The 25,681-nt window shown below is 33.3% G+C and overlaps 2 protein-coding genes across 3 annotated transcripts in view; both read left to right on the top strand.

Annotated features, from left to right (window-relative positions):
• The window catches only part of LOC111049438 (structural maintenance of chromosomes protein 2), a 60,596-nt gene extending 46,646 nt beyond the window's left edge, over positions 1 to 13,950 (top strand). Inside the window, exons 13-22 of the mRNA XM_022335513.2 lie at positions 941 to 1,145; positions 1,716 to 1,851; positions 3,991 to 4,115; positions 5,217 to 5,410; positions 6,088 to 6,231; positions 7,217 to 7,411; positions 8,208 to 8,408; positions 9,057 to 9,272; positions 11,129 to 11,338; positions 13,445 to 13,950. Of these exons, the coding sequence (XP_022191205.2) occupies positions 941 to 1,145; positions 1,716 to 1,851; positions 3,991 to 4,115; positions 5,217 to 5,410; positions 6,088 to 6,231; positions 7,217 to 7,411; positions 8,208 to 8,408; positions 9,057 to 9,272; positions 11,129 to 11,338; positions 13,445 to 13,567 (1,749 nt within the window). The 3' untranslated portion in view covers positions 13,568 to 13,950. The remainder of the gene's footprint in view (positions 1 to 940; positions 1,146 to 1,715; positions 1,852 to 3,990; positions 4,116 to 5,216; positions 5,411 to 6,087; positions 6,232 to 7,216; positions 7,412 to 8,207; positions 8,409 to 9,056; positions 9,273 to 11,128; positions 11,339 to 13,444) is intronic.
• Positions 13,951 to 17,289: 3,339 nt separating this feature from the next.
• LOC111049448 (tyrosine-protein kinase Src42A) overlaps positions 17,290 to 25,681 on the top strand; it is an 88,705-nt gene continuing 80,313 nt past the window's right edge. Inside the window, exon 1 of one of the 2 annotated variants that reach the window (XM_039421411.1) lies at positions 17,290 to 17,988. In XM_039421411.1, the coding sequence (XP_039277345.1) occupies positions 17,591 to 17,988 (398 nt within the window). In that variant the 5' untranslated portion in view covers positions 17,290 to 17,590. The remainder of the gene's footprint in view (positions 17,989 to 25,681) is intronic. The other variant, XM_022335531.2, reaches the window with a different exon arrangement.

Genomic DNA, 25,681 nt, shown 5'->3' with positions numbered 1-25,681 from the left:
ATTGTCTGTCTAGATGATGCATCAGTTAGTTCTCCAATTTAGAGGTTATTTTTTTCCTGATGCTTCTCTTTTCTCAGCTGGTCTGTCTACGGGGTAACAAAAACCACAAGAAAAGCCACACTTTTTTGTATGAGTTGAAATGATCATTTATGGTAATCTAGAAAATGTAAATAATTCTTCAAACTATTATTTTTCTCATATAAAACATGAATTTTGTTTCTTTTAGTCTAGTGTATGGATTTAGTTGCTCCAGAAGTGTTAAACTTGAGCCAAAATCTCATTCATTCACTCATTTAATCTTAAAAATAAAAATTGTATTATTTTTCTCCATTAAATTCAGTTTTTTAAACATGAATATTGTTTCTCTTAGTCTAGTGTATGGAATTAGTTACCCCAGGAGTATTCAACTTGAGCCAAACATTCATTTAACATACCTGGTTTTTGTTACCCCATTCCAGGGGGAAACTTAGACCACCATGTTTTTTATATTTTCTCAGGTGAAAAATTGTTCAAATAATTTTTTTATTACATGAAACAATAAGTCAAGATACAGACCCAAGTTTTGCACTAAGTTTCAAATCTGTAAATTGATTGGTCTAGATTCACCAGGTGTTTGAATTTTAAAAGTGGCCTAAGTAACCCCGTTTTACGGTAATAATTATCATACAAACATATATTTCATGAGTTAATCAAATTTCTGGTTGTGGTATTGAATTCAGTTGACTCAATGACAGACACCACAAATTATGAATTTTTCTATTAAATAAAATAATCATTTCTATATAATAGAAAGTGTGAAGAAAATTGAATAATTGTAGAATAAAGAAGGAGTAGGACTTGAAAAAAGAGAGAATAGATGAGAAAATGTATGAATAATTAGTAGAAAAGTGAAAAATATTTTATTGTTTGTTTTAAGTTTTACCTTTTCACATATTTTCAGGTTGGCAAGGATAACGTGTTCCCTGCCCTTTCTCTGATTGAATACGAGCCAGAATACCATCGAGCGATGCAGTGGATATTTGGACAGACGTTCGTCTGCTCCGACATGAACACAGCTACAAAGGTCAGCTTCGATCAGCGCATATTGAAGCGATGTGTCACTCTTGATGGAGACACGTGTGATCCGTCGGGTTCTTTGTCCGGAGGTAGGTCATCATACTCACATTAATTATGATTTGGATTACTTTTCAACTTTCAAGCTATCGTTGAGTGTGGAAAACCATTGCTAATATGAGTAATTATTTCATGTATAATTGAATATTTTATGTCATGATATTGGCCGTTTTTTATATTCGATATTCTCGATGAGCAAAATTCGCCTACACCAGTGGGGTGATATTCTCAACGACATGTCGGCGACGATAATCAATCGTCCGACACCATTTGCATGTGTGAATGCTGTTCCATGTAACTTTATCGGGACGATATCGTGTCGGTGTTGTCGCCAAATCGGTGTCCGTGTGAAAACGGACATTCTTGAAAGTGAATTGATTTTAGCTGATTGGTAATTGTTTTAAACGATACCCTATTAAAGTATTTCTAGGAAGGTTGAATCTTTTAAAATTCCGAAGTTATCATATTTTATTAATTAGTTGTCAATTTATTCGCTTTTCGCGCTCTACTGACGTGTGTGTATAAGATATCAGTCAATCCACACACATTCATTTACTTTAGCTGGTTGGTAATCCAATACTTACATTGACATTTGTTTTTAGGTGCACGATTAAATTCCAACTCAGTTATAAATATAGCTGCTGAACTTCGAGCTCTCGAAGAAGATTATAGGAGAGACGAAGAAGAACTGAGAAAGGTGACTGCAGAAATAAAAAGCCTGACCAATGTGGCTAGCAGGTAATTAATTAATTTTTCTAAGCAATCAAGATTTTTTTTCCATATTTGTATATTTTATAATATCTAGCCAATTATTACCTATTCAAATTGAAAATTACTGTAGTACAGTTCATGTGAAATGTGTTATTCATCAGAACAGGTCTTATTCATCCAGAACTTGTATAATGTAATTACTTATTATCTTCTCATTCAATATGGATAAATACCAAAAAGTCACCTTTCATAACTTACTGTAGAAACCAATTCCATGGAATATATAAGTTTCACTTCTCCATTGCTATACTTCTGTGAAAAACAAATATTTTCAGTTTATTCAGATTATTTGTAAATACACTTCAATTGGCTGGAAAACTCACAGGATCCCTACAGAGTGGGAAACTTCAAATGTGGTGTCGATACACAAGAAAAAGGATAGAGCTAACCCAAAGAATTATCGTGGAATAAGCCTCTTGAACACTGCATACAAGTTATATGCTGACATCCTAAATAGACTCCTGAGAGTTATTGTAGAAACACTGATAGGAGAAGAGCAAATGGGGTTTCGCCGAGGAAGATCATGTATGGATGCTGTATTCACCTTATAGCAGATTATTGAGAAAAATCGTGAATACAATTGCGAAACTCACATGGCGTTTATTGATTGGCATTTGAAAACGTTTCAAGGGCCAAATTATGGGACATAATGCTCGTAAAAGGAGGATATCCCAAACATTTTTTTGCTGCAATTGCGGGTGCATACACCAATACAGTTTTCTTTATCACGTCCGGCAATAATAGAAAAAACGGGAAAAATCAAAATAAATAAAGGTGTAAGACAAGGGTGCTCAATGTCCCCTACTTTCTTTAATATATACACTGACGAGATTCTGGAAATTATTTTGGAATGGATATGTTGACGCAGGGATAGAGCTCTGCAATAATATCTTTATGAATTCTCTACTATATGCAGACGACACTGTGATCATTTTCAACACGGAAGATAAACTACAATATGCTCTTTTCAAGCTAAACGGAATTGGGTCGGACTTGAAACATTGGGCAAATCTGAAAATCTCACCTCAAAAATCCAAGGTAATGGCATTCAGGGGAAAGTGGCCAGTCAGATCGAAAATCGTGATAGACAATCCAGCATTAGATCAAGTGAGAGACTTCAGCTACTTGGGATGCCGCATTTCATTCGATAAGGATGAAGATGTTGGTGAAAAAGTGGCGAGATTCAGTGCGGTCTGTGGCACTATAAGACGAGCTATAGGAAGGCGAACGAGACAAGATACCCAGCTGAAGTTTTACAGAACAATGGCAATACCGTTAATAGCATACGTTAGCGAGGCATGGGTTTTAAACAGACAAACTGAATCTCGTATACAAGCTGCTGGAATGAGATTATTACAAGCGGTTAAATGTTATAGTAGACTGGATAAAATAAGGAATGACATCATAAGAGCTGAATTGAATGTAGAACCGCTATTGAATATTCTGAAGAAATATCGGGAAAATTGGTCTACTCATTTATTCAGAATGCCATCCAATAGGCTCCCAATATTAGCTTGGGAGAACAAACCAACCCGAAGGAAAGCGAGGCATAGGAAGACCAAGGAAGAAATGGATGCCGGTACAGGCCAATAGAGCCTAATCCTTGTAAGAAGATGATGATGATGATGACTTCAATTGGAATTAAATCATATTTATTTGAATAATTTAATGTTAATTTTAAATCATTTCTCATCGATATCTTCATTGGATGACATAAATCTTCCAGCGCCTTCCAAGAGCAGACGTTATAAGTTCTACATGGACTAGTCGAGAAGTATTTTTAAAATAACAACTATTGCTCAACCCTACTATTTTGTAGATATTAGATGTCCGATGAAGCGTAACACTACAATATATAATACTTTCTATCGTAGAGGTTTTTTTACTAAGGTTTCAACCTTTTGATAAACGACTTAGGGCCGTTTGCACAGTGACAGTTTAAACTAAATTTCATTTTAAACTGGATTAAATCCGTATCAAGTCTCGTTTGTTATTGTTTCATTTTGAGTTTAAACCACCAGCTGATTAAATTCAGTTTAATTTTGACTGTGCAAACGGCCCTTGATCATCCTAAATTTATCGATTAATGTATTTTGATGTTCTTAGATTTTCAGACTTGAAGCAAAAACTGGAGTTGAAGCAGCATGAGGCTGACCTGCTGCGTCAGAGGCTGCAACAGACTACTCATCATCAATACCAGGAGGAAGTTGACAGCTTGAAGAAGGAAATTGGTAAGTGAGATTCATTTGTAATAAGTGGTGACAATTTTCAAGTCTTGAAGATTGACTTGATGTTAAATCGATTCAACTCTTAGAACTAACTTATTTCTAAAAAAAAATGAACAAAGCAAATAATTTGGTAACATAAACCATTAATTGAAAATTGAATAGATTGATATTGAATTCAAATAAGAAAATATTGATTTATATTTTAATTTAAAATAACAAAAAATATATATTATACACGGGTTGGCTTTGATAAAATACTAGAAATAATTCAACAATTCACTGAATACATTGTCCTGAAAAATTGTGTCTCAAATTATTACTTGGGAAGCGGTTTGACTCAGTGGTCACGCGGATAAGCTATCGCTTAGATAATTTAAGAATCAAACGCCTGGTACTCCAGTTGGAAGGGTGACCGCTTGAGCCAACTCCTCTCAATGATTCATAAGTTGTTAAATCGCTTCCCGGTGGTTCGGAACCGACCTAAAACTGTAGGTCCTATCATCTCTCATTATCATCCGCCTCATCCCCCACGCACAAGCCTAGATCTCATGTAGGCATCACAAAAAATACAATAGAGTAGAGCCGGGGCCCTTTATCTGCTGTAGATAGTTCCAGGTCTCATCCGAGAGTCACACATTTTCCAGTCCAATTTTACTTGTCACGAATTATCATCATCGTCGACTCTTATTTTTTTAACAATAGGGTCGTTAAAAACGACCATTTTTAACAATGGTGTCGTCTTGGATTGTAAAAAATTATGGCAACTGATTGGCTATTTCACACTAGATTTATTTGCTATTATGTTTATTATAATTTATTTATATGCTCATGTTGTAATTCATCAAGTATTGTCATTCTGTTTGAGCTGTTCTTATTCAAATCCTTGAAACATATACTTATTATTAGAAACGTTTCAGTGGTGTGAATTTCAATCCTAATGTTATTTGTCATAAATGAATGAGAAGAACTTGTAGTGAATTATTGGAAGCGAGGAATCTATCAATTTCTCTTGAAATAGAAATTTTGACAAAATTCCTTGTTTATCCATTTGTTAGAAAACTTCTTACACCATTTCTTAGTAAACATTGAGTGTTTCTTTTCCAGCGAACTTACAGACTCGTATAGAAGATTGCAAAAAGAAGGAGAAGGAAAATACTAAAAAGATGAAAGAACTTGAAGAAAATGTGAAAAACGCTAAATCGATCCGTGAGAGAGAATTAAAAGCTGCTGAAGCGGAGATGAAGAGATTAAAAGTGAAATCCGAAGAGAGCAGAAAGCAATGGAAAGAACGTGAACAGGTCAGATATTTTTTTTAATAATCTGTCAAATCATTATTAGAGACCTGAATTCCTTTCTGACAAATTATTTTCAGACTAAATTTAAAATGAATTTATTTTATAATTTCATGGAGGTGTTTTAACGAAAAAATAATTTCCTGTTCTTTGTTACAAAATATTCACAGATACTCATTATAATTGAGGAATACCTGAGTAGGCCTACTATCATTTCGAATTCAAATAAAATCGAGGAAATGCTTGGTTATTTCTGTGTTTTCTTCAAGCGTTTGTATTATTTGAATATATTATTTTATTTATTCATTTCTTGATAATACATTTCGAATATGGAATGATACAACAGGCTTACGCACACAACTGCTTCAATCTCCTATTTGAAGCTATCCAGTCGATTGGTTATGATTCTCATCGATTGCATTTTTTACCTTAAAAAACCTGAAAACAATAATATCCATCTTTTAAATCAATAATTTCAAACGAAAAACTACTAACAAAAAACATTTACAAAGATGTTACGATTTCACTTGAATTTTGCGACGAAATAAGCTTACATCTAACTGCATTTCATAGCCTATCTATATTTCAGCATATTGTTATTCAGTAGTAATCTTATCAACATCTATCCAAGTAATTTCATTGTTGTGTATTATTTTCAATCTCGAACTATTTAAATTTGACAGGAATGTGAGAGCTTGAATTTGGAAATGAGTGAACTGCAGAAAGCCATAACTACTGGCCAGGAGCAAATAGCTGATGCTGTGAAAAAGCTGCAAGATCTTAAAGAAGAAGCTCAGACACTGACAGAAGGCTTATCCAGTCTCAAGGTAATTTATCTATCCTATATTTAAATCTATCTTTCAAATAGAAATGGCTTACAATAATCTCAATCACTTACAGAAGCGTAAGGTATTATTATAGTATTATTTATTTAGAATCATAGTATTATTTATTTTTAAGGGAGCCACACATCATGATATTATACGAATAAAAATCGGGAGAAGACAACAGGTTGAACCCGAAACTGGCTCTCCCCCAAAATTTGTATTTATAAAAAAGTTTCCAAAACAATGAGGTTATGATTTGACTTTTCTAAAATTTTGTTTATTTTCTCACAATAACAACATAAACTAGGTAAGAGTTCTAAATTTCGACGGTTCATAAACTAAATAAGAAACTAAATAACTAAACTAAATAATATAACACTCAAATCAGCATTAACTACGAATTGCTTATAAGCATTTCATGCCGATAAGTACCACGTAAATTTTCTGTACTATATTCATTCATATAAATTTTTCTGAAAATAATGTTCACATTAATCTTCTATAAAATCATAAGATTATACATCTTATTCCAGTGTAAAATCTATCTACAGCCTAAATGATTCTCGTTTCAAAAATAGCCTTCTACAACTAGAAGTATTTACTAGGTTTCTAAATATACAATACTGCAATGTAAAATATATTGTAAATAGTTTATTACATGTAAGTTTGTTCTTATTCGTTAAGCATTAATTTATTGACATGATTCTAGAATTTTGACAAGCCTGACATAGACAAGTCAGCAAAAATGTATTCAAAGATTCTTTAAAACTTCCGATTTAACTCATTTATCTCATTTTTCATGATAGATACGACCTTTACATACCATAAGAGCCCTATCTAATGTTTTGTAAACGACCCAAATTCCGAGCAAGCAAAAAACCTGGAAGATCTTTTTTAAAGTGGGATTTGACTGGTATTTTTTTATTTTTCGAAAAGTGTTTTACGGCGAATAAATTTGTTTCTCATCAATTACCTGAAATTGCAGGACGAAATAAAACAATTGAAAGCCGACATCGTAGCTCAGAAAGACAAAATTAGCAAACATGACGATGAAATTCATAAAACAGCTCAACGTAAAGAGAAGATTATGAAGGAGGCTTCGGATGCTGAACTGGCCTGCATCACTCTGGAGCATAATATCACCAAAATCGAGGATGAAGCAAATTCCGCTAAGAATAAGGTGAGCTATCTCAATATATTTTATTCAAAATCTATTATGTAAATAAAAATGCTCCCTATGCTTTCCAAAACTACTCGATTGTGATAAAAATTTAGAGAATATGTTCTGTGAACAAGGTTTTAAGCGGAAATTTCAAGACAAGTAAAAAATAACAGTTACCATGCAACTAAACTTGATTTAATGAAACTTCTCAATTGGAACAGGTTTCAATTGCGCTTTTCTCAAATGTTCCAATACAAGAGTTTGAGTACCTATAATCTAGATAAATCTCTTGATTAATGGTATTAAATGTCTAAAAACTATTTTTTTAAAGAATTTATATAAATACTTGGCTATAATAACTAAATATCTACATTAGGGCACATCATACATGCTTGATTAATGGTATTAAATGTCTGAAAAATATTTTTTAAAAGAATTTATATAAATACTTGGCTATAATAACTAAATATCTACATTAGGGCACATCATACATCAGTGTACATACTTGTCACATTATTGTTATTCTTGTTATATGTTAGATGTTATAACATTTATTGTACAAAACACTATTATCATAATAATAGTTATGCCCATAGAGGAAAAACTAGGCTGGACCTGTACCATTTCCCTCCAAGATTTTGATGAAACAATTCTGTTTTCATTCATTTTTTATTTTTTATAATGCTGTTGATATTACATCCAGCAAATTCATTTGTTTTTAGATTAGTATCTTATATTAAATTATAATCAATACATGATTATGTGATTTTATCATTGTCCAATAAATAAATGAATATATTTTTTTCTTGTGTAGTTGGCGGATCTCGAGAGCAATTATGAATGGATTGAGTCAGACAGACAATTCTTTGGCGAGCCGAATGGAATGTATGATTTCAAAGCACAAGATCCAAAAGAAGCGGGCAAGAAAATATCAGCTCTTCAGCAGGAGAAGGAAAAACTTGACCGAACTGTCAATACACGAGCAATGAATCTGCTTGGAAAAGAAGAAGAACAGGTAATTATTTCTATTTGTTTTAAGGTGATTTTGAAGGTTAAGGCTGTGCAAAGGCTAAAAATAAACTTTCTACTGGTGATATTTTTCAAAATTTTTCGATTTGTATATAATCAAGCTATCAAAATGAAAAAGTTTTCTCAGGAAAACTTTTTTTTCTGATAATTATTTTTTGAGATATGAGCGAGCGCCTAAAGATTACATTTTTGGTATAGAACATTTCAAATTCGGTAATAGATAATAAGATAAATTCTTTATGGTATTGTTGATTGAATAAAACGAAAATTTTCTGAAAATAAAAACTTTTGAGAAAGTTATTCAATTTACTAAAAATGACCTAAAATAACTTTCAGTTGAGTTATTTTTGGTAGATTGAATAACTTTTTCAATAATTGATATTTTCAAAAAAAAAAAAATTTTTATTCAATCAACAATTACCGTTGATTACCGATGATTCAAAATTATTTATGAAAATAATGATTTATTGAGTTCAGTTCTTCATGATGTATGTATTTGGTTAACAGCTCAACGTGGTCCATCCAACCAATCAATATTTCATGAGATGATCTGACCAGTAACCGTAATATGAATATATTATTATTGTTTATATTAAGTGGCGTTAGTGTAACAACCTTTTCATTTTTATTCCAGTATAAAGAAATGATCCGCAAGATGCAAATAGTGGAGAACGATAAAGCTAAAATAGCGACTGTCATCAAAGAGCTGGATAAGAAGAAAAAGCAGACTCTGTGCGCCGCGTGGACTGAGGTCAATAAGAATTTCAGTTCGATTTTCAGCTCGTTGTTGCCCGGCGCCCAGGCCATGTTGAAGACTGTCGATGGCAAGGATGTTCTACATGGTCTCGAGGTAGGCCTGCACAGTACAAGTCTATTCTATCACACTTTTTTTTCATATTGTAATAAATTGAAATTTTAAAATCCTCCCAATCATAAAACCTATCTAATTTGTGACTATTGTATTAATGCAATAAAAATAGTTTTGTCTGTCAAGTCGAAAGAAATGGAGGCTGCATTAGAGTATATAAAATGAACTTACACGCATTTGAAAAGTATTATAACATTATTTATTGAAATGAAGAGATTCATATTCATACGTTACAAGAAACAGAACTTGACTTGCCATAGAATGAATCTTTAGCCTAGCAGGCTTTACTGGTTTCAAATACAATCCTGTCACACCAGTAAAATAAAGTAATGTAATGAAAATGAAATAATATAATAATTATTATTTAAAAATGAAGTCATTTATATCATTTTCATATTACGGTATTCTATCAAGTTTTACTTGTAATATTAGGTGTTTTTCAAGGTAATTTGCATTGCTAGGAACTAAATTGATTTTTCCAAACCCTCTGCTAGTTCTTTGACTAAGGTACTCATTTTGAGTAGGCCTAACCAATGTAATTCGATGCCATTTTTAATTTGCAAGCTGAATGATGATGAGTATTGTGAACTACTTTAAAAGCAGCATTCACATTCTATATAATTTAATCTAAAAAATTGAAAGTACTTGAATAATAAAATAATTTGTATTCACAGAAATCGTTGAATTCCAATGTCATCTTATTATAACCGGAGGGGATGCTTCTTTTCTTGTCATATTCTCTAAAATTATACTGCTATAAAATCTATTTTTGAATCGTTGATTGGTTGGGAGCCTAGTAGATTTGTTCATTCAAATGCTCAGATTCTCATAATTATCAAACCAAGATTTGACAAAAAACCAAGTCAATTATTCAGCTATCAATTTAAAAATTCATATATTCAATTTGCACTTCTAAACCTTCAACATTTTTGCTAACTTGCTGGCATTTAAATTTGGGCCTCGTTAATTCTATGAAATTAATTTTGAGCTAAATAACAACAAAGCTTGGCACTCACCATTTGAACAATGAATTTGAACTTCAAACCTTTGAGAAACATATCATTCAATACTTGAAATACGACACGAGAATTCACACTCAATCTCCAGATTTTAACTCTACTAACCCTATTAAACTTGGATTCTTATTTGAACTAGATCAATGTAATGACTGATTGCGAAAAATTGTCAATTTGTCCCTTTGAATGGGATTTAGAATATAACAAAATCTGAGGACCGAGGCTCGTACACCATTACATTTTTCCCCGGTTACGTTGCGCTTGGAACTCTGGCTTTTTCATTGAAAATTATTCCCCCTCCAACGGCAACCCGACCGACTCCACGAGCTTTTAACCTAACTTTCAGTGCAACCGCCAAATTTTCAAAAATGTAAAAGTTCGCTCAATTGCAAATACAGTAGCTTTACTGTAGCTTTTCATGAATTAGAAACTAAACTTTGAAAGTACACGAAAATCGCATTTATATTGAAAACTAAGCAGCAAGTTAGCAAATTCAATTAAAACATGATTATTTCTCACAGTAATAATCAAATTTCATTTCAGTTCAATAACCAGAAAGACAATACCTATAAAGCCTACAAACTACTCATTGATTCCCCTTCAATATTAACACTATTACATTATATAAATGTTTGTTTTGTCTATCAATGAGAATGTAATCAGTCATTGTTTTTTTTTATCAAAAATCATTCAATGAGATTGCTATTAGAACGGGTCATTCTTTCCGACTCGCAAACTATTTTTTCTGAATGTATATTTTTTATATATTAAGATTTCAAAATCTTTTTTTTAAATAAATGATCTGATGATGAAAATTTTCAGGTAAAAGTTGGGTTCGGTGGCGTTTGGAAAGAGAGTCTTGGGGAGTTGAGTGGTGGTCAGAGGTCTCTGGTGGCACTGTCTCTCATTCTTGCCATGTTACTTTTTAAACCGGCGCCAATTTATATTTTGGACGAAGTTGACGCTGCTCTTGATCCTTCGCATACGCAAAATATCGGTGAAATGCTCAAAGCTCATTTCAAACATTCCCAGGTAAGCTTATTAGTTTCTCATTCTCTAAATACCGATTCTATACTTGTATCTAGTTTCACCTACTATACTGTGTTCTGTTCATATCTAAGAAGAGTAATACATATAATCCATACTGGGATTGGTAACTGCCCATAGAGTTGCCTTTTAGTTTTTCTTCGATGCATTAAAAATTAATTTTATAATTTTCAACATTTTCCATAATGATTTTCAAACTCAAGACTGTTGATTTTGTCACTAAAGCTGAACCCTGTTTAGTAAAAACAATTCAATGATTGAAAATCCTCTAGCTAAAATTTTGTACTTTATGAATAAGATTTAAAAAAGACTAGTTACCAGAGGATTCTACGATATTTCATCCAACAATATTTCTAACTACAGGTTTCCCCTCTTTATGTTAAAAGTAATATCTCTCGGACTTGAATAAGGAAAGGAATAACCTCATTATATAGAATGATCGGAAAGTAAAGCCACTCAAATAATAACACTTGAGGTTTGGGTTGAGCGACTTCTTTATTACTTAAAAACAGTAATGTTCTTACAGTAATATTATATAGTAGTAATACACATTAACATTAGATTATCTTTTCTCGTTAGAGGTACTCTTGAATAGAAATGAAAAATAAAAATCCAAGTACCCTATTTTTAAAACGGTTTACTTACGACATGTTTCGGCCATGATGCCATTTTCAAGTAATTCATTAACATTATTTTACTGATATTATGATCACCAAGAATATACTGATTAATAATGTTAAACATTATTCTAGAATTTTACTTTTAATTCAACCAGACCTCTGTATGAATAATTAAATTATTGAAAAAGGGTGTCATTCATGTTGTCTGGTATTTCGAATGTGCAAGAATTTCATCTTTTCGTCATTTGTGTTTATTATCTAAAGTTATCAAAACATTTCAAATATTATTAACATATTTCCATTTAAAAGCCTAAATCTAATTTCCCTAACCTTTCCTTTTACCTTCCCTATTACCTTTTTACCTTATTTCACATGATTAAACATAAACTTTTAGGTTATGTTCATCCTATTACTTTCCTTGCCCTATTACCATAGGTAAGGAAAGTATTGCTTTCCGAAAAAAATTAAGGTACCCCAATTTCTAAATTTCTATACATTTCAAGGTCCCCTGAGTCCAAAAAAGTGGTTTTTGGGTATTGGTCTGTATGTGTGTGTGTGTGTACACGATATCTCATCTCCCAATTAACGTAATGACTTGAAATTTGGAACTTAAGGTCCTTACACTATAAGGATCCGACACGAACAATTTCGATCAAATGCAATTCAAGATGGCGGCTAAAATGGCAAAAATGTTGTCAAAAACAGGGGTTTTCGCGATTTTCTCTAAAATGGCTCCAACGATTTTGATCAAATTCATACCTAAAATAGTCATTGATAAACTATATCAACTGCCACAAGTCGCATATCTGTAAAAATTTCAGGAGCTCCGCCCTATCTATGCAAAGTTTGATTTTAGATTTCCAATTATCAGGTCTCAGATATAATTTAAACCAAAAAGTTTCGAGTGGAAAAGATTGAACATGAAAATATCTTCAATTAATGTCCAGTAACATTTTTACCTAAAATTGAAAATAAGCTTGATATTTGAGAAAATGTGATTATTCAATTGCAAACTGTTGGCAACTGTTGATTCTATTAAATTATTCACTATAAAGAAATAGCAGACCTCGTATGTCTCCAGCATTATTGTCCTGTCACCAGCTGGATCAGATCTTTGTTTATAAGTAGACTTGAGATGCGCGTGAACACTAGCGTCAGGTGATCAATTTTCATAACGGCAAGGAAAGTTGTGTGAGTGCGCCACACCAGATTTTTTTATAATGCAAGACAACTTGAAATCTGACAGATCTGAGGAACTCCCTTCAAATAAATATATGTATTGCTTCATTTCATGTATTTATTGGATAGAGCTAACAATAAATACAATTCTCAGAAAAGAAAAACATGCTATTGTACAAAACATCTATTTTCTAATTTTGTCTCAAATCGGATAATAGTAATAGTTCCTAATTTTTTAGGATAAAACTCTTCATTGTGTTTTTTCTGATATATTTATTATGGATTGTTGCAGTTCATAATTGTTTCGTTGAAAGACGGAATGTTCAATAACGCGAACGTTCTGTTCCGGACCAGATTTGTGGATGGAATGTCCACCGTGATGAGGACTACTGCCACAGACCGTTCTGAACGCTGAACCAACTCGCAACTTGTCAAATCCGAAACGTGTCTTTAAATTAATTCATTTTTCTTGATTTTACTGTTGTGAATTTTCTATTTTAACAAAATGTATTTCTTATTTGGCTGTAATTCATTCTTACCTAGACATGTCTTATGATAAGTGGAGGGGGGATCGCAAAACGACCAGTAGAAATGTGATTGGTGATTAAATTACATTAACTGATGTACAGATGGAAACCTGAATAGATTATGATTGTATACAGAATATACTTTATTATCAAAAATTGACAGTGATGAATTAATAAAAATAATATATGCAAGGGAATTCCTGTGCCCAGGTATGCGTTGCCAAAATAGTGTTGCTATATAATAATCTAAAAGCTATAATCCAAAAAAAAATACGGTGATGGAATATAAATAATTCAAATAGTTGATACAGAAATAAATAATTATAGAGAGAAGAGATGAAAGGAGGACGGATGTAATAAATTAGTAAATCCCACAATATTTCAGTATTTTGGAGCGAATCTTCAATGAGATGTACAGATTACTGTTTAGAGAGATAAATGAAAATGAGAAGGAATAGTGAAATAAAACTTACAATATTTTATTTGGAGGAAATCATCCTTACTGCATCATCCATGAAACTCGGTCTGGTAAATCTTTTGTGTAAAACTTGCACTTCATTTTTAAAGATGACTGATGACGCTTGTGGGTTGGGTTAATTCAGCGAATCAACATCCGCCAAAGTATTGTTCATTTCTGAAATTACCTATGCTATGTTATATTAGTGCATTGATGATATTGCTCTGAAAAATATTCAACTAGTGTTCGAAAGTTTGTATACATTTATTTAACACACTTATCTTGGTACTAGAATGACCAATTTTTGGAAATGCTGTAGCAGGCCCTTAAAACGAGATTGCTCAATTCTTGACTTTCTTTATTCCATACTTTTAATTTACTGTTTTTAGGGAAAAAGATGATCTAGTATACCGTAATTATTGTTTTCATGAAGTTAGTAACCGATCCAAAAACATTTATTATTTATATTATAGATAGTCACTCAATTTAATCAATTCGATTATAGCTTAAATTTAAGTACAGTACAGTAGGTAGATTTTTTTATATTTTTATAACTGTTGAAGGTAATTTATTATTCAATGAACCACCTTACTGTATTATTTCATTAACAAAAAGTGTAAAATATACTGAATTTTCAAATGATAAGTATTTGGTGTTTTTCAACTTATTAGCTACTGTATAGCATGGTGAATGGATTCATGCACTACTTTACTGTGGGTTAGAACATAGTGAAGCGACAAAGGTATCAGAGAAGGTAGCTGAGAGTGTTTAAATAACGCAAGTATCTAAATTTATTATCTTCTACCCTACCTTCGCTATTTCAATATATTCTGACACATTTGAATATATGCATTATTTTCAACACTCAGCTACTTCTCTGATTCACTCTATCTCCCGTGAGAGCTACTATTGTCCCTGGGTGCAGGCCGCATCTGCCCACTGCAATGAAGTACAAGTAGAGTCTAGCCGTCCAGTAGTGGAAAAAAGCCATCACACAGGGACAACACAGGGAAATTTAGTAGCTGCCACTAGTGACCAGTCAAGGACCCAGTGGACACCACTATTGTCGTTTACAATCAGTTTGGCTTTGAACCACACACTTATCCCGCACCTCCAAGTGGTCACCTGATATGTTCATACACCGCGAAGTGCGGAGCGCCAAATACTATCCAACGGCACTGTCAAGTTGGTAGGCAAATTATAAGAGTTTAGCCTGCATTTTAGTGGAACCAGCCACAGAAACGTCTATACTCCGTACAAAATTACTTTTTACTTGGGAAGGACATGCGCAGCAGAGTAGGCATAAAGCGGTAGGGATACAACGGCGGCGATGTTACCGCTCTGAACTGGGCAGCGTTCTCTAATTTCTAGTGAGTATTCAAAGTGTTCATGTTAAACTTATGGAGCTTCCTCTAAGAAAGCATTGAGTCGACTGAGTCTAATAGACAAATTGGCAACTGCGCTTCTATCTATGACTCTATCCATCACTGTAATTGGCTGATATCCCTCCACTTCTTTGCGCCGCCTATTCCTCCAAGTCAAGAGTAATTTTGTATGGAGTATAGTACTCAGACGTGAGCACTGATGCAGTTCCAGTGGTACGTGGGCCGGTCAAGACCCGGACGTATCCTCTATTTTACAAATAAGCATGGAAAAATACTTGTGGTCCTTAATAATTGTATACGTCTCCAAGGTGGGCGCTTGCATGTCCCCCGAGAAGGAAAGCGAGACCAGTCGTGGGGGGGGGGTATGTTGACTTCCAGAGACGGGGGCGTACACATGGATCTCAGTCTGGGACATTTTACATGCCTGCTACTTCCAGAAACGTGGCTAACCTGATTCCCATAGTCTAGACCCCCATTGAAAAACTCCGAAACTCGCTGCCTGCCCCTCTGGCAGGCTTCACTGAGCCCAGTTTTCCAGAGACGGAGAGTCCAGATTACCTTCTATAGTCTGGAGCCTTCAAATGATCATACAACCATTGATAGCCCAGGCTACTCCAGCAATGGACGGAGTTGCCGAAGGTGCTATAATGTTTCTCCCTTGTTGGCAGCTTTTCCCTCTTCTACAATGAGAATTAGCAATCCTCGGCTGGTGTGGATCCTGTAGGTCTGCTTCCTGAAACGGGGCGAGGTCTGATCCCCGAAGGCCAGTCTTAGGCCACGGAATAAGGAACTAGTGCTCTTTACTCCGTGCTTAGGCCTATCCCTCAGGGGCCAGATTGCGTTCACAGCCGCTTCAGTCGTAACTATGCAGGTATAGTAGGCTTACCTATATTATCTTTAATGAGTTATACCATAGCCACCTCTAATATATGGCTATGGTTATACACGTTTAATGGTTATGGAGAAGGATGGGAAAACAGCGTTCCATATTATATTCTCTGCTATCATTGCCTTATATAGAGGATAGCTGATACCGGTATATTATGATGTAGGGCCTAATATCAACTGTTCATTTTTGTTTAAAATAGGTAGTCAGTTATAGTTTATTTGTTGAGAAAATATATTTCTCAATAATTATATAATAAATTAATGTTTATAGGTATATGACAATATTTTGAAAACTTTATTTCTACACTGTTAAAAACGATCTGACAACGTTTCGGAGCTAGAAAAGGATAGCGCTATCTGCTTTGTCGAATGATGACAAGGTTAGCAACACAATGTCAAATACTGTAACCGCCAAATAATGTGTGAACCTCACTTAGCAGGTAGAATTGAATTTCTAATTCTACCTGCGTGAGAATTAAATTTCTACCTGCGTGAGAATTAAATTTCTACCTGCGTGGACAAAAGTAAAAGACCACAATCATCTGACAAACCTGTACTGGCGTAAGGAATTTTGGCGAATAAATTTTGGTACCCTTTAATGGCTACCAATCAATCTGTTAGAATCTAGAATTTAGTTCAATATATCTAATGTTCAATGTAAAATAATTACAAAGATAAAATGGGAGCTTCTTTTGATTTATATTTATCTATGTTGCTTTTAGATGAACTTGAAACATAATATTGTAATATTATTACAATAGGATTCTGTTCAAAGGCTCCCTGACATTTGAAATTAGGATGGAATTTGAAAAAGTGAAACTGTTTTAGAAAATGAAAACATCTGCAACAAATTTGAGGGAAACTTTACTCGCCAAGGTTGGTAGCAATGTTTCCCACGAGAAGCAAGAAGCTGTCAGTGTGTGCAACTCTTTGTGTTTTACTGCCATTTTCTATGTTTTTGTCTTTAAAGTTTACATTTTTGTAATGTATTCGTGTTTGTGATGTGTATATGAACAAATTGTTTATGATTTGTGCTTATCAACTAACATTCATTTATATATTTTTTATGGATGGATGAGAACGTTTCTTATCCGCCTATCGAGTCCATGGGTGTAGGCCTGTCGTAAGTGATCTGTGCAGCGATTTACAGCCTATGTTGTGATAGCAATTTACCAACCAATATGGGTAGTTGCTTTAGTAGGCAGAGAAGTTCTCCTAAAAAGGATGTAACTTCACCTGCCCCTTTAAATAGTAAGGAACAAATCACTCCAAGTAATTCTAATCCGCCGTTACAAATAACTCAACATGATACTGTAAGAGAAATCAGGAATGGTCCCATGCCTCCAATCCCGGAAAGTGATAACGCCGTCGGACCCAGCTCGAATGCAAAAGTTTTTGTAGCTTTGTACGATTATGATGCTCGAACAGACGAGGACTTGAGTTTTAGGAAAGGTGAACATTTAGAAATATTGAATGACACTCAGGGCGATTGGTGGTTAGCAAGGAGTAAAGCGACCAAGCAGGAAGGTTACATACCATCTAATTACGTAGCCAAACTAAAGTCCATCGAAGCTGAACCGTAAGTATTAATTACACAAATTTTACATATTTTTTATGTTTAATAACTTTTTCAGTTAGATTGACTTGAACGCTATTGTGTTCACAGTAAATTTATTTATAATGATAGGTTAGGTAAACATTAAAATAGATCTTCAACAATGGTGAATTTGGGTGTATCTAATTCGATTAGGTTTTTAATTTATCGGGTTTAGTTTCGTATAGGCCTATGGTGTACGTATTACTGATTTTAAAATTATCGACGATACATTAATATAATGGAATAAATATCAGCTAAAATCACCATCAACGCTCTAGTTTAGCTCTTAAGACGTAGGTAGCCGTCGTATCTTCTGTGGTTGAATTTATGTTACGCCGGTTTGAAATAAACAGATTGGTTAACACTAGGAGATACGGTGATTTTAAAATAGTCTACGTATTTCAAGCTGTACTATGGAGGTGTTAACAGGCTAATGTTAATGGTTAACATGTTAATGGTCTTAACAGGCTATGCATCCTGAAGACGCGAGAAATAATATTCGTCGTATCTATTCAGCCCTTATAGCTCTTCAGGGTCTTGGTGAATTTGCAGTTTTTTTTGTAAGGACTAAAAATTTGACCTTTGCTTTCAAAAATCTATGTGAACGTATGATGTACGTATTACAACCTGTATAATTTTCCGTCCTTTAGGAGTTTTCTAATTATTACATCTGGCATGTGGTTGAAATTCCACAGTTTACAGTAGGCCTAGTGATATTATTGAGGAAATATGTAGAAAAGCTCAAAAAGCTGATTATTTTGAATAAGGTATCTGGAAAAATCACTTCAACAATGAGTTGATATGGTACTAGGAGAAGATGGCTTCATAATACCACAGAACACAGATAAGGCAACATATTTATTGCTTCTCTAGGCTAATTTCGTTTGTTAAAACAAACAGAATTGGGTAAACCGTCACTCGAGGACACCTCAAGGATCAAAATTGCAAACATTCATAACTTTAGAACAATGATTGGATCTCCTCATACTAGGCCTACAGCTCATTCTTCTCGGCTCTTCAAAACCTCATCATCTATTGTTAGTTGTTTTCGTTAAAGGAATGGGAAATTTATTTTTGAGTGTATTTTAAGCCATATTTATATACACTAAAATATTATTTTGAACCGTCTTAATGAGCCGAGAAGAACGTGCGGTAGTACGAAGAGATCCGATCATTTTTCATAAGCTATGAGTGTTCGAAATTTTGATCCTTCAGTCGTCCTTATGAGCTCCTAGGAAATAGAAAATACTGAAATCAAGTGTATCTAACGGGTAACTCTAATAGAACATGATCTTATAAACTCATATCATTTTGCGAAATCGCAATGCGAGTACAATAAAGCTAAAAATTAGATTTTTTTCACTTTTTTTGTAGTTGAGTACCGTAGTTGATATTGTGGTGGTGATATTGTGGTATTGTTGCTAATTTCATTCAATAAAAATGAGATGTTTTTTGTTTAATACAAGGAGATAGAGTGCTCTACCTGGTCTTAGGTTGTAGAGCAAAGAATTACGCACAGAGGGATATTTAATTATATGTGTAAATAGTGAGAATTGGAAAATATTGTTGATTACAATCTAAAATTCATCAGAATTATTTTTTCTTGAGATTTTACTTATTTAAAAAAATATATATACCTCAGTAGGTAGTAGGTACTCATTGAAGATAGAGAGCTCCGAATTATTTTATTTCATTTAACATTTATAATCTAAAAAAAGGCGAGAGCTAATTTTTATGTCCGATGACTGGATTCGGCTGAAAACTGGAAAATGAACAAAAAATACAAGGTATTTACTTGATACTTGAATCCTTCGTCGATGACTGGGATGGCCAGACTATCAAGGAAGACTAGGGGTACCTCCCCTTAGATTCTGCTGAGGTCATGGACCTCATGGAGAATAAAGGCTCATCCTCCAGTTCCGTCAGCGAATAGATAGATGGGCCGCTTCACCAGTCGCTCCTTTATCATGCAGTTGAAAATAATTCTTTTAGCATCCTTCACAGACTTGGGGAGCTGATTGAACAATTTAAGTGCCGCTTTGTGGAAGCTTCCCTGTCAGTCTGCTACGGAGTATATCCGAATTCCCTGCACCTCGGGTTTGGTGAACATGTACATTACTTCTTTTAGGGCCGTTTGCACAGTATAAATTGTTAAACTCGATTAAGTTAATCTGAAAGTTTAAACTTGAATCGGTTTTCTCAGTGCATTTACTAATCCAGTTTAAGTTGAACTAGTTTAGTGTTAAGTTGGTAATAGAATGTCATCGTTTATAATATCAGGAATGCTGATTTTTACAGAAAATTTGTTTTTTTGTTTACAAACCATCAGTAAATTGAGGTTATGTAGCTACTATTTTAGTATTTTCTTGTTCTTGTTCAAAATCCACAGAGCTGTAAGCTGTACGGTTATAAAAGTGAAAAGCGATCAAGAATTCTTTAAAAACTTATGTTTATGATAAAAAAGTTATTTTGTTACGCTTGAATATACTACGGTCTTCCTCGTTTATTAGAAATCTCTCAAAAGTATCTCTGTTATGTATTATTAAAAATATGTTTTCTAATCGAAGACCACTGTTAAAAATTGTCTTAATTTCTATCAATTGGTTTATTCAATCAAAATACTAAATTGGCAGTTGCTGTACTCAAGCAAAACCGTTAAAAAATTCTCTATCCCAGAAATTTAAATTATTTGTTTTTTGCCCAATTTTTCTCAGTTTCAAAATTTCTTTGCAGTCATCTTTATCAATCGCATTAAAAATGTCTATCAATTCCTCCATTACAATTTTTTACTTTCCTTGCCCTATTACCATAGGTAAGGAAAGTATTGCTTTCCGAAAAAAATTAAGGTACACCAATTTCTACATTTCTATACGTTTCAAGGTCCCCTGAGTCCGAAAAAGTGGTTTTTGGGTATTGGTCTGTATGTGTGTGTGTGTGTGGTGTGTGTGTGTGTGTGTGTGTGTGTGTGTGTGTGTGTGTGTGTGTATACGAGTGTATGTGCGTCTGTGTACACGATATCTAATCTCCCAATTAACGGAATGACTTGAAATTTGGAACTTAAGGTCCTTACAATATAAGGATCCGACACGAACAATTTCGATCAAATGCAATTCAAGATGGCGGCTAAAATGGCGAAAATGTTGTCAAAAACCGGGATTTTCGCGATTTTCTCGAAAACGGCTCCAACGATTTTGATTAAATTCATACCTGGAATAGTCATTGATAAGCTCTATCAACTGCCACAAGTCCCATATCTGTAAAAATTTCAGGTGCTCCGCCCCATCTATCCAAAGTTGGATTTCAGATTCCCAATTATCAGGCTTCAGATACAATTTAAACAAAGAAATTCGAGTGGAGAAAATTGAGCATAAAAATCTCTACAATTAATGTTGAGTAACATTTTCACCTACAATTGGAATTAAGCTCGAAATTCGAGAAAATGTGATTATCCAATTGCAAACTGTTGGCAACTGTTGATTCTATTAAATCATTCACTATGAAGAGATATCAGACCTCGTATGTCTCCAGCGTTATTGTCCTGTCACCAGCTGGCTTAGATATTTGTTTATAAGACTTGTGATGCGCGTGAACACTAACGTCAGGTGTTAAATTCTAATAACGGCAAGGAAAGTTGTGTGAGTGCGTTACACCAGATTTTTTAAATTCAAATAATGATTCACTATAACCTAAATTAATAATAATTATTGTCTAAACAGAAGCATTAAAAACAACCGTCGAAAAATAATTTACTATCAGCTGTTCCCCCATCAAATCTTTACAGATGTTAAGTTGATCCTAATTATTTGGTTTATACCTGCTTTTGAGGTTTAAACTTTTCCAGAGTTTACACTCAATACAGAGTTTAAACTGATACTGTGCAAACGGAATTTTAGTTCAAACAAAAAAAATCCAAATTTGGTTTAAGCTTTAGCTTAAACTTACACTGTGCAAACGGCCCTTATTCAGATTGTCCACTTTGTTTTTTACATACAGAATGGGTGAAAAGTCGGAGAACGGCTTGATATCTTATACACAAAGGTAATTCGACGGTGGGTGTGATCGAGGATCCTACTCAATGTGAAAATACTACTTTACTATGACTTTGAAAATCTGGTCCGCCATATTGAATGCAACTTTATCTTTTTTAATAGGAAGGTGGTCATGCGATATATGATTTCAATATAGAATTTCAAGAAAAAAAATGGCGAAAACTGCATATTGATACTCAAACAGTTCCGAAGATATTCACATTATTATTAATCAATACTATTCAAAGCAGAAAAGAGAGAAAAAAGTCCGAGTACGGCTTAGTATCTCATACATAAAGGTAATTTGATGGTGGGTGTGATCGGGGATCCTACTCAATTTGAAAATACTACTCTACTATGACTTTAAAAATCTGGTTCGCCATCTTTGATCCGCCATTATGAATGCAACTTCATTATTTCAAATAGTAAGGTGGTCATACGATACAATAATTCAATACGGAATTTCAAGACAAAATGAATGGTGAAAACCGCACATCGATATCTCAAACCGTAGAAGTATGTATTGATGAATACATTTGTATTCATCAATACATATTGATGAAATTGTAGAAGAATGTATTGATTAATATTGTGAATATCTTTGGATCGATTTGAGATATCGATAGGCGGTTTTCGCCATTCTTTTTTTCTTGAAATTCTGTATCGAAATCATGTATCGCATGACCACCTTCCTATTTAAAAAAATAAAGTTGCATTCAGTATGGCGGACCAGATTTTTAAAGTCCTAGTAAAGTAGTATTTTCAAATTGAGTTGGATCCCCGATCACACCCACTGTCAAATTATCTTTGTGTATGAGATATTAGGCCGGTCTCGGACTTTTCACCCACCCTGTATTAGCAATATGTACTGGCTGAACACTGTTAGGATTCTCAGGTTTTTGGGCCAACCTATATCTAGTATAAGGAAATTTTATGTGAAAATTTCTTGTTATAGATTTTGATTTATGATTTTGATCAAAATCAGAACTACAATATTATATATATTATATTGCAACCACCAAAGTATATAGTGACTGGACTATTATTGTAAACTTTCAAATTCAAAACACCTTGCGCCTGATAAGTTTGAAACCAAATTCACCTCACATCTTCACTTCCTAGTAAGCCTGAGCAATATTTCAATTTTTTAATAAGTTGCATACATATCATCTTTATCATTGTAATCTGCAGCTTTTGTTCAACTCTAGGCGGCGTTATGTCAACATTTTTAACTTTCCTGTTCTCTAAGGATCTCAATCTCCCTAAATTTTGAATGAAACTGTTTTCTCCGGCTTTTCCACTACGTACTGAATAAGTCCAGTGACTTTTCTGTAGCAAATCTGTCCTTTTTATTTTTGTAGTTCGTGGGTATTAATTTAATGATGGACAATACATCTAGAAACTAAAAAAACAAATCGAAGGAAGGATGGAAATATGATTTATCTTATCTAGTAGATTTGAAGTTTATCTATAAAGTTATAAATATTTTCAATTCTTTTGAACTAACATTTAGGTACCATAAAATCCGCTGATAGAATAGGCTAATAGATGTGTTGACTTCTTATATAGCCTACTGATCATTTTTCAATGGAAATAGGCTTTCCTTTGAAACGCATTTTGTGATTTGATACAACCATCACTAAATTAGTGATACCCTTCCACCTTCAACATTATCTCTCATTGCTCCTGATTCAAATACTTTACAATAAACAGGAAACTCTTCATTCTACTTCCGGCATATTTACTCTCAAAGCATGTATGTGTACTTTGAATTGTATGCACTGTATATATGTGTACTCTATGTTAATAAAGCCTGCCTGCTCTATATAAGCAATGAAGTGCAATACATGTCTACAGACTATAATATGGATTACTGTAAATTCAACAATTATTAATATAAAACTACAGTTCAAATAATAGTGCTAAGCTTGGACTACAAACTGCTCGCAGTCAAAAACGTTCAGTTTATGTCTTGAGGATTACATTCAATCCAATTTTTAAACAAATTTGTATTTCCATTTATTAAAATAATACAATGCAACTTTTCTGTGCATCCTAAATATCAACTATACAAATATAAATATAAGAAAAATAATGCCAGGAATAAAATAACATTAAATATAAAATTCTTCAAATTATTAGTTAATTTAATGGCATTACTAGCATAGACAAAAAGTATGTTCACTAGTAATGAGTTGTATTGAATTGATTATATTTTTAAGCAGTATTGTACAGAGAAATTAATTCTCAACTTCTATTTAATTCCAATTTATTCTTGAAATTTATTTTTTATCTTGCTCATGTTTGAAGACAATGTGACTTAATTTATTTCAGTGGTTCTTCACAGTTGATTAAAAACCATGTTGTAAAAACATACCAATTACCTACCAAAAAACGGTATATAAGCAATAGGCTAGTGGCTAAAAAAATTAGTTGCTCGGCTTGAAAATATTGAATTAACAATTGAAATTTTGATCATATGTACTATTGCAAAATTTCAAGTCATCAAGAGCGTATATGAGACTACTCTATTGTATTATTGTTTCTAAGAGCATGTTCTTGTATTATGAGGTACTTGAAAGATATGAATTCTGAGCAGAATTACTCCAAGATAATTTAGTAAATTATAGGTATTTTCTAATAATATAAATTATACTGTATATAGGACTGTAGACGTAGGCGATTTCATCCTTGAAAATAGAGGGCTTAGAATTTCTTCCGCAATTTTATTCAATTGAAAAAGCCTCTGAGTGGCTTGGTTTGGAAAGAATTTTAGAGGGCAACGAAATTTATTGAGATTATTATTGTAATCAATTAAAAACAGTTATGTCAATATTGATATGATTATGAACGCTATTTTTGGCCTTCCAATTAATCTTTGATGTTTCAAGATCTCTAATTCATAGAAATGTGGTGAAAATAGTTTTCATCTGAGTTCTGTGTAGACAATGATGTTTATATCGATTGGAATGTCAATAAAGTTGGCATTCCAATCAAACTAGATGAAAGATTCAGATTGATTATGAAAATTTCGATTTATAAATAATATAATCAATCAATAAATTACTCATTTATTTCAGCAGTTCAATCTTCAATTCGACTATTAGCCGTATTGACCATCTATGAAAGTACTGTATGCAGTGCTTGTAAAATAAAATACATTATACATGAATATAGCCTAATACTGTATCATACTGATTTTTATCATATACTAACGGTGACCCGTGATTTGCAACGGATAATTTTGGTCCAGTCACTATTACATTGGTGCTTGCAATTTATATTGTAGTTCTGATTTTTCAATATGCTATTTGGATACATAAGAGAAGTCCAGAACCAATTTCTTCATGCCAAATTACTTTGTGCTAGATACAGGGTGGCCCAAAAACCTCGTATTTCGGTTCATTTACCAGTTTTCAGCTATTTCTGCCAAATCCAGTAATCGGACAGAAAAATTTCGCTCTCGCTTTTTTCTAGATTATAAATTCTGAATTAAATGAGATCATTCGGAACTCTCTATCTCCAATGAGTACTGAGTTATGGTTTTTCAAAAATGAGTAGAATTTAAAGAAAAAAATCAATTCTGATCAACAATATCTTCCGATTGTTACCATTCATATGAATAATTCAAAATCCCTCTAGGCGTA

The sequence above is a fragment of the Nilaparvata lugens genome, chromosome 2 (genome assembly GCF_014356525.2).
Source record: "Nilaparvata lugens isolate BPH chromosome 2, ASM1435652v1, whole genome shotgun sequence".
Lineage (NCBI taxonomy): Eukaryota > Metazoa > Arthropoda > Insecta > Hemiptera > Delphacidae > Nilaparvata > Nilaparvata lugens.
This window is presented reverse-complemented; position numbering and strand designations above follow the sequence as displayed.